The 10,188-nt window shown below is 36.6% G+C and overlaps 1 protein-coding gene across 2 annotated transcripts in view; it reads right to left on the bottom strand.

Moving 5' to 3' along the window:
* Positions 1 to 9,141, bottom strand: part of LOC107263269 (prostaglandin E2 receptor EP3 subtype) — a 16,275-nt gene extending 7,134 nt beyond the window's left edge. The window contains exons 1-2 of one of the 2 annotated variants that reach the window (XM_015730282.2): positions 7,978 to 9,141; positions 6,586 to 6,825 (exon numbers count right to left, since the gene is read on the bottom strand). In XM_015730282.2, the coding sequence (XP_015585768.1) occupies positions 6,586 to 6,825; positions 7,978 to 8,187 (450 nt within the window). In that variant the 5' untranslated portion in view covers positions 8,188 to 9,141. The remainder of the gene's footprint in view (positions 1 to 6,585; positions 6,826 to 7,977) is intronic. The other variant, XM_015730281.2, reaches the window with a different exon arrangement.
* Positions 9,142 to 10,188: the final 1,047 nt, after the last annotated feature.

Raw genomic sequence — 10,188 nt, 5'->3', positions numbered from 1 at the left:
CCAAGTAGTACTCGATAAGGAATCATCTAAAGTTTTATTAATTATTAAATCACCATTAAGTCATAATTAAATACGGGAAGCAGTAGTAACATAAAAAAGTAGCGAAAACGTTATAGGAAATATTGAAAATATAATTAAAATGATGGGCCAGTGCTAGATCATATAATAGGAAAACATGTAGTGACTTATGTACTTGGCCTCAATAATATGATATCAATACTTTTTGTTAGAGGAATTCACAGCAATCCTGTACTTGCCGTAGTTTTTTACATGTAAGTGTTTTTTGGGGGATACTCCTGACCCTAAGCCATCTCACCTTCTTCGAACGATATAACTTTAATTACCGTAACAGTGTTTTTCTCATTTTTCAGTGTTACTTAAATGTTACTAGGGTCTGCATACTCGAATCATATTTTAACTATCAATTTGTTGACAACTCTTTATTTTATTTTACGATTGTTTAATAATAAAGCAAATACCTGACTACTCTATTGATTCTTAGCTATAGGATTCTAATTTAAAAACTAATTGCTCACTCGCTCGCGAGAAAATTGAAGTCATTAATCTCATTAGGGGCGTATCGAGTAACGCCTCGCATCAGGTGATTGACGAGTCATATAAAGTCATCGTAATGTTGCCGTACTAAAAATTCGACGATGCGCAAAAAAAACGGAGTACTTTAGCGACAGGCAAGCGTCTCATATTTCACCCTAATCATTTTTTATTTCGCATCCCCTTATAACAGATCGATGCAAAAATAAAGTATAACGTCAATGAAACTTTCGGGGTACTCAAGCTCGGGTCATTATTTTTGTCAGGCCCGATAATTTTGTTCTCAACCACTTAATCTTCTCTATCGTAACGTTCTGAGATCTATATTTAATGTCGAGATACCTTTACGCGTGGATTAACGAAAATTTCAATTATTCCTCCTCTTTGAGTATCCTCTAATCTGTCTCAAAATTGTATCGGCTAATTGAAACAAAATAGTAAACAGGATGCCGAGACGGCGCACGTTGCGTCATTTATTTTGAATTATAGTACAGCGAATTTATGTACACGCGACACGCACGGTTTTGGCACACTACCTACCCGACATTAAAGATTTGCCAGTGTGGATGTCGCGGGAAATCAATCACGACGCAAATTGGCCAGGAGAATATGTCACTTCCGGTTGCTTTTAAAACAAGCAACGGCTGCCACATTGGAGCCACTGTATATATTCGTACTTGAATACCATCATAAATCATTTATTCAAATTTTACAGAGTTTATGCCAACTGACCATTGCCGTATAACAAAAGGCATTCTGTGGCCGAGGACTTTGGCTGATATTTCGATGCACGCTCTCGTGTGACTGATATGGAACCTTTCTATCGCGCACACAATATTGATAAGAGCCGACTGTTTGTTCCGATGGGAAGAATGGATGTACATATATATATTAATAATAAAAAACTAAATAAATTCTGAAAGAACCTAATACAAAGATCGATCGAGATTGTTTGTCATACAGTAAAAAAATAACTATGGACAATCAACCGTTATCAGAATTCTCACTCGCTTTTTCTTATCTCCTCGTAGCTCCGAGGAGATACGTGAAAAATATCATGCGGGACCAACAAAAAAAACTGTCATCGACAGGGTCATCTTCCACTTAATTCTCGTGTGACCGTCGCTGGAAAGTACTAAAAAAAAGCTGTTTTATTAAGAGAGAGAAAAGACGCCCATCTGTCTCATGGAGAAGTATGCTTTGTGTGCTTCGTGTATGCTTGGATTTCATCTAAGTAAAATCGAGGAACTTTTACATGAAAAAAACGGAGAGAAAAGGCGTGTCTGAGCTGTCGTGTAAATGGGCCAACCTGTCACAGGAAGAATCACACGCGGCTCTGACGCACAATAAGAACAAGTCACGTGGACGGTACAACCTAATTTTTATAATGCAAATGAAAATATCTCTTATCGTATGGATGCGTGCAATAAATTCCAATTCATTCGATGCATGAGGGAGGTGCGAAAGGAGCGGGAATTTCAAAATTGCTTGATAAAAATATTCGAAAGCTTTCCAGGTCAAGAAGCATCTTAACGTAAATATATCGATAAATTCAGTTAGAAGTGTTTTTGCGATTAGCACCGGGTTGAAATACCGATGGAAAACTCGTATCAACCAGGACGAGAAAAGATCCGGTTATGACCAAAGTGCTTTTTGGAGGCGTCGGGACGGCTCGAAGACGCCTGTGTATTTACGCAATACCTTTCAACGTCGAGATGCTTTCTACACTTTTGACACTCCGCCGGTCAGATGCGTTTTAATAGTTCCAATACTACCCATAGCGACCCCACTGTTGATACCACACGTGTATGCATCCTGTTAGTTCAGTGCGTCGATGCATTTCAAACGCCACGTGCACTGCGATAATGCAATTTAAGGTGAAATTGCAATATTCGATAGAGTTATGATGTACGATTACAATTGCACCTTTCGATAAAGTGAAGACGTCGATAAGGAACGATGAACTAGTTGCCGTGTTTTTTCCTATTGAATTAAGAGCATCAATGGGATGTGTGCACCGTGACGAAATATAATTGTTTTTATCAGCAATAAGGTTCAACGAATCTATACCGTAGGAGGAGCAATCCCCGGAAGCACAATGGGGCGATATCGTGTTTCTTGGGAAGCTAGTAAAAAAAAGAAAAGAGGAAAGCTATATGTATACCCGAATCGAATCGTTAATTCTATCGAATTAGTGACAATCGCAGGTTCCATATATACTGCACTGTCCCGGAGGGTAACAATTGGAATTGAAGTAATTGCGATCGCGGGATTAATACACCCTGTGACTTTTGTTCGATGAGTTTTTATTACGTGCACAATAATATGAAAAGTAACGATGTATCCGAGAATGCTTTAGAACTCGGGAAAAAGAAAACAATTCTATAAAATTATTTTCATTGCAATTTATTTTGTACGACACTTTCAATTTCATTGATATTTTCGCATCCCTCGCGCTCGCCAATTTTTTCGAGTTTTTGCGATCTCTGTGGTCTCTATTTCCGGTTTATCTGGTCTATCTATAATACTGTAGTACATAGCACTGTAATAATTATTTTTAAACGCATCACATTGAATACCACTACTTGGGTAAATTAAGTAGCAAAAATATTTTGCAAGATGTTTATTGAGGCTGGAAGACTTTTAATGTACTGGGGAATATGAATATAAAAATAACCCCAACGAGATAGTTAAGTAAAAAAGGGGGACAAAATTATTCCTCTGAACAAAAGAAAAGGACAAGCAAGAATATTCTCAATCAACAATACGAACTTGGCCCCGAATCAAATTCATTGAAGATGACGAGGAAAAAATGGATGCAAAATATAGTCTAGTTGTTCGGCATGACAATTTCGCAAATAACCTGACGAAACGTTTATGAGCAGCTTGTTGCCGTTTTCGCATCCCGTTGAAAACGTCACGTAGCGCTCGCCTCTATGGTGAATTCAGAAGAAAATGTAAATGTCGTTTAAAATGTCTTGCACTCAATTTACCTCAAAATATATATACATGTGCCAGCTAGCTTGTAAATTCATTGATTTTTCTAACTTGCGATTCCCGATACAAATTTCAACCCAGCATATTTACTTCCTCGCCTGGCTACACATCCCCGCATTCGTAACGAGCGTTTATTTTGGCAATGCTTGCTCACGAATCTTAGGCGGCGTATAGAACGCCAGGCGTACGAATCGGAGTGCCGCTCTTATTTTACCCAAAACTTAAAACACTGTCGGCCATTAAATAAATTAACGTGGGTACACTCATTCGTTTACAAAATCCTGAGAAATCGATACGCTTTAAGAAAAAGAAAAAATTAGTAACGATAATACATGATTCTTCATAACCCATAATAAAATCGGTGCTAAAAATGTATTTCACTATTTTAAACTTCAAGCCAATTAAATAGGAGTGTTATTGAAGAAAAAAAAAAAAAAAATAGAAAAAATGATATTTTCAAAATTTTCGTAATTTAAACGAGTTCATTTATTATTAGATCAAACTCCAATGAATTAATCTACGAATGGGGTGAAGAAACATCGAAGCAAAATTCTACACTCAACTTTGAAGCAAAATCTCCAATTTTTGGATGAATGCTAGAGACTCCTAGTTTTTCGTGCAATATTTCATTGTGTCTTAAGTTTTGCTTTACTGAAAATTATATCGACGATCACTTTACGTGTGATTGTTTATTATGCCTTTCGGTCGATCCAGTTTTTTATGACTGATTCACATCCAATTTGCTCCATAAAAATAAATCGACCTTGAAATTTACGTAATCAGAACGGCAGACCACGATCGTTTGTCTGGAATGTCCTAAAGTCAGTTAATGTCCCATGGGATTGTAAGGACCTTTAATTAAGATCCCGGGCATAGTTCGGGTGACCTGCTAAATTTCAGCAAATTTCTCATAGACAGGTAATTAGTGAACATCCTAGCATTTGTAGGTGATTAAAAAGTTTTATGAATTTTTTGATACTCGTGCATCGAAATTTTATGCAAAACTGAAGGAAATGTTGCAATACAAATCTTTATTAGGTTTTGCAAACAGCGATTCGATGTGATTGAAAGAATTCAATTTTATTCTTCCACAGCGAAAATTTAACACTTGTCGACATAATAAAGTACAGGGTAAAAGAACATGGTATGGAAATCGTACTGAAATTTCAACGAGATTTTTTTAGATTCCATAAATATATTTTTATTCGTCCTCGCTTTGAGTCAGGTATAAAATATAGGATGAATTTTATTCGCTACAGATCCTGGATAAGTATAGCTCATCAAAGATGGCCTCTAATCACATCGAAGAACGCGAATTCTCTGATTAGAACCAATTACTCGTATACGTTCAATTTACTCAACCTAATAAATGATACTTTCTAGAAATATCCTACAAAAGTTTCTGCATTCGTTTTCCTTAGATTTCTCATTTTATATTTGAAATAAATGAATATTAACTGTGAATAAACGAAGCGTGCTTCTAATATTGTAAAAAAAATGGTGCAAACTTGAATAATAAATATAATGTGCCATAAGAAATTCAGCAAGATTTATATTTTTAAGCAATACATAGATGATATTTATTCAAGCCAAAAATTACAAATTGAAATTTCACAATTTTGAATTTGTCGACCCTAATCGAATGATTCACGCGCTGCCAATAACGTCCTGCTGCAAAGCCAAAATGCGTAAATTTGAAACTCATCAAGGTAATCACGTAGTCAGTAAAATTCCTGTGATCGTTTAACACAACAGCACTGTATCGGTCCAATGAATTTTGAAAGTGAAAGCATCCAATTTTTCTTGTCTAATATATCTACAACTTGCCACGGGGCTTCGTATTCCCTTATCGTGCGAAAATCGAGATACTTGCCGAGTGCATTATTTTTATTATTATCATCCTACGAACGGAACCTAATATTAGCAAATTCTACGTATATTTATATCTCGAGATGCTCTACTTGCTTATCAAGTTTCGTCAAAATCCGCGAGGGACACCCCGGATACGTTTGTTGTTAGTTGAGTTGAAACTTTTAATCAATAATCGATAGTTTTTTCCAAAATTTTTTAAACAGATAATTTCGTGTCAGATAAACTCTTCAGTTACGATTTACGATTCTCTACCAATGCGATTTTTTAGATTAGGTTAGGTTACTCGTTCGGTTTCTAATTTTTATAGTTAGATATTTCTGTGCTTCGGGACTTTTGACTCAAGAGTGCTCGAATTTTAATGTCCTCTCCTACAAGTAAATTAATATTTTTCTGGCTCTGTTTCAAGATTATAAATCAGAAGAGATTCGTTCTTGCGCCACCGCGATAACCGTGAAAGTGACGCATCTCTAATGTAATATACTAATTCTCGTTTCCCTTGGTCATTCATAAACTTCAGAATTCTTTCAAACAAGCAACATTTGTTTTAATTCATTTTCGAAGCGACCATTGCCCTAAAATCCTGTTTATAGGTCAGTTCATCTATCATCGATTGAACAACATCACGAAATTGCGCCAGTGAGCATCCTCCGCGTTACTACGCATGGAGTATAGCATGCGTGTTTCAAACGGAAAACTGGTCCTCGGGAAAATGTCATGTATATGGAATATATTAATAAATATATTTTTTATTATATAATACTGTATATCTTGAATATATCACTTTTTAATTGTATTACATAGTATATCCCAGATATATATAGAGTATATCTTATGCGAAATGTATTCTGCATATAAACGAGATATATTTTTTACTATATTCAACCTGTATGAGGTTTTTTTAATATTCAAGAAACGATAAATTTTCATTGTGAAAAATTTCCAGAAAATTAAATATCAAGCAGTTTTCATAAATTTGAATATCAGGACTCCAGTGAATCGATGTAAGATCACGTTACGATTCTCATTTGAATTACCCACAAATCTTTATTCATTGAACAAATATTATTTGAAGTCTCGGTTTCTTTTTAAAGGTCCATCGGGTCCTTCGCTATTGAAATTCCATCAATAAAATTCCCATTGAATTTATTATTATCCTAAACCTACCTTCTGGTAAAGGAACGGTCGCGTAAGAGCCAACCATCTTTCAGCAGCCATAACAATCGCTACGCAACCACTGAACAATCCAAAGAGTCGCCAAACAACACGAAAAGAGCAAGACGTCTTCGGGGGGAAGACATTTCCCACGTAGATGGTTAAATACATTTGCACCAGCATTCCAAGCAGCGCGACCAAATCGTTCAATACCAAACATCGCAGCATCAGCAAGTGCTTCCGATTTCTCCTCTGCAACAAATCAACCAAGAGTCCATATATTGTAACGTGGCGGTACAGAGCTGGAGGGGATGCCACCTAGGAATGACCGAAAAATAAATAAATAGGACTTATCAGGTCGGACAGTGGGTTCAGTAGCACAGTGGTAAGTGCTCGACTTGGCAGTCCGAAGGTATCGGGTTCGAATCCCGATCAGAACTCATAATTTTTCGGAAATTTCTAGCCCTCTAGCGCTCCCTGGCGGCTCAATGGATAAAAATTAATTATAGCGGGGACGAGCCGAGCCGGATACCCCGTTATAATACATATGCATTATTACTCCTGATCATCGATAGTGCACGGCAGATTTTATTGATTGGATATAGCAAATACGATACTACGTAGATGAATTTGACATTAGGTCCTTAAAGTATCAGTAATGATAACCATTGCCAAAAACAAAATGAATTACCAGAATCAATGAGATTTCACGATACAATTGACCCCAAATGTCATTACAATGCCAGGGGTTAAATATCTTTAATAAATTGTCAATTCTGATTCTCAATCAAAAAAATATCTCACGGACGTATATTCGATATTGAATATTATTAGCAAACCTATATTGACTTTTCTTAAGAATTTCTAAACTATTATCATAAATTGCATTCGTTTCTCGAGGATGCTATAATAAAGATGCTCTACGTAAATACAGGAAGTAATGCTATGGGTCAAAAATCCCATATCTTAAAATTTGTAGTAGAACCTTCAAGCTCTCATACGTTATATGTATATGAGCCAGTTTGATCGGAAGACTTAGATCGGCATTGCATCATGATCATCGGGCGAGAACCCACGAACATAATTCTCTCAAGTATTAGGGGCAATGGAACTAATTCGTATAATCAAAGACTGTTCCGCTTGAGTAATGCGATAACGATATTTAACATTGGGAATACATAACGTTATGACGAAGTAATGGACATGCGACTAATCAGTTTATCAAAATTAAAACATGGGATTTATTGAAACTTAATATAATGCACAAAATTTTTCGGCCATGATAACCTTCTGCGTAGATAATTCGTAATTCTTTTAAATGCTGCATGATATTTCGCTCGTAGCACTGCTGAACTAATTCTGTATGTCGTAAATAGGGTATAATTTTTCTTCTCAAGTACTGACCTTGTCACGATGAAATAGGATGACTAGGGCTGATATGTTGCCGATGACACCGGTGAAGTAGACCAGAGTTAAAATAATTTGAGAGGCAAACGTTATGTGTCTTTTTGATACTGGTACCATTATATTAGGTATAATCACGGTCGAGGTTACTTCCAGATGGGACATTGAATCCATAGTATCGTTCCACGCTTTGTTCACCAATTCATTCATTTTTGTATTAGATTGAAGTGTCTGGTAGAGATTCGATCAATCCTTCTTAAGGATCTTCTAGATCTAAAAATGAACACTGGGCACTTTTCGAAAGGCAAATTCACACTGATTTCTATTACAGATTATTATTTCTGTTTTATCAAGACTAGTTTGTACATTTCTTGTGAACACAAAAATTCTGTTTGATTTATACTGTTAACGATTGAGTAATCCCTACTTCCTCTCACGATAAGGCATGTAAATTTTGTGAATACGTAAATTTCTTTTATTTTGATAACAATGTTTGGATCTTGATTCCGTTGAAATTTTTCCGAAAAAATCTCTGTTTGGCATAGGATGACTTGTTTTTGGTATCTTTAATTTTTGTTTTAAGGAATCATTTGACAAATCTCTCACGCCGATCTTCGTATACAGTCTTCTTATTGCCGTTCAGTGTTGTTCACGTTGGGTTTTGATCTTCCTAGAGAATCTGGCAACGCCGCACAGGGCCCTTCGTCCAGCTCTACCTGCTAATGCTGAGCCTAATCTTTGACGTATGAACTAAAAAATTGTCCACGGAATACCAGTCGTTCACTTTTGTCCCACGTTGAAGAGAAAACGGAAGATTTATCCCGAGCTGAGGAAAGTCTCAGTAGAAGTCAAGGGCAGTGTCGGACTTACTTGCGTTTTACGTAAAATATTACGTTTTACTAGACAATACGTTCTTCTCTTGCACATCGAATTATCGTAAACTTCAATTATCACGATGTTTCTATATTCTCATTGCACGATCGATCTTTTCTCGCTCATGCAAGTTTGGCAGAATATCGTTCTCTCAGTATAAGAAAAGAATAAACCATCGATTCCTTAACTGAGCAGCAACTATCGTCAACGAATCGTATGGTGACTGCGACATGAAACTGACAAAAATCGGATGATCTTTGTAGCACAGCTGCCGCCTCACTGATCGAATCCACGCGTTGCCTCCGAGTTTTGTTTACGATGCTCCGACTTGCCAGCCGATCAGTGCGCATTAGCCCCGCGCATTTTATTCAATGGACGTTAACCAATTCCTTTTTTTATGACTGGTATCGCCATTGGACTATTTTATTTTCAAAATTACCGCCAAGCTCACTTCGTATTTCAACCTAAAACACAGAGTCCTGTTTAATTTTACTAAATTTACCGACGTTCAAAAAGCAGGCGTTGTTATTCGAAGACTTTCCCGGTTCAAACTCCGTTATATTCGCATCGCCCTGGAACTAAATATGAAGGAAGAACCGCTCCGTTATCGAAGCACTTATAACATGGCTAAATGTTATCTGCGGTAACAAGTTCCGAGGAAAATGTTTAACGGATGCGAACAGCACAGAGGCCATTATAGGTTTTATAGAATTCCTACTTCATACATTTCAAATAAATATTACGTGTAAATAGTCCCTTTGAAAGATTCTCAAACGATATGAACCATGAGTTGAATTCGTTCTTTTTTTCGTTCAAAGTATATATGTATAGTTTTAGACCCGACCTTCAACTAACTTTAACAATAGTCAGTTTCCTGATGATTTTCGTATAAAAACGATGCATGGGATTTATTGAAGAACTTTTATCGCTCTTCTGTTATTGCCTCATAGTTCCCTCGTGAAGTTTCAAGGATGTTCCGAACCCATCATAAAGATATAAAGCATTAGCGTTTAATGAAAGGAGCATAGGGATGACACTTATTTGATTTTTATCGATAGATGAAATAAACACGCGTGCGATGTAATCGCCAATGATATCGCGCAATGTGCGAAGTATTCTCGGGGATTCGGAACGCAAGAAGGCACTCACAATTTTTATAACGGCCCCCAGAAGATGCCTCAAGGAATTTTGATGAACTTCGAGCATTTGTCAAGATTTGGAAAAGGTCCAATACTGGAGAAACTGTACGTGCAAAAATGCCAGCTTTGTATAAATTGCCAGGAGAACCAAACAGTAAAATGGAAATTTCAAGCGACTGGAATTCGCCTCAACGCGTTC

Source organism: Cephus cinctus, unplaced genomic scaffold, assembly GCF_000341935.2.
Source record: "Cephus cinctus unplaced genomic scaffold, Ccin1 Ccin1_scaffold0143, whole genome shotgun sequence".
NCBI lineage: Eukaryota > Metazoa > Arthropoda > Insecta > Hymenoptera > Cephidae > Cephus > Cephus cinctus.
Note: the sequence above shows the minus strand (reverse complement) of the source record. Positions and strands in the feature narration are given on the sequence as shown.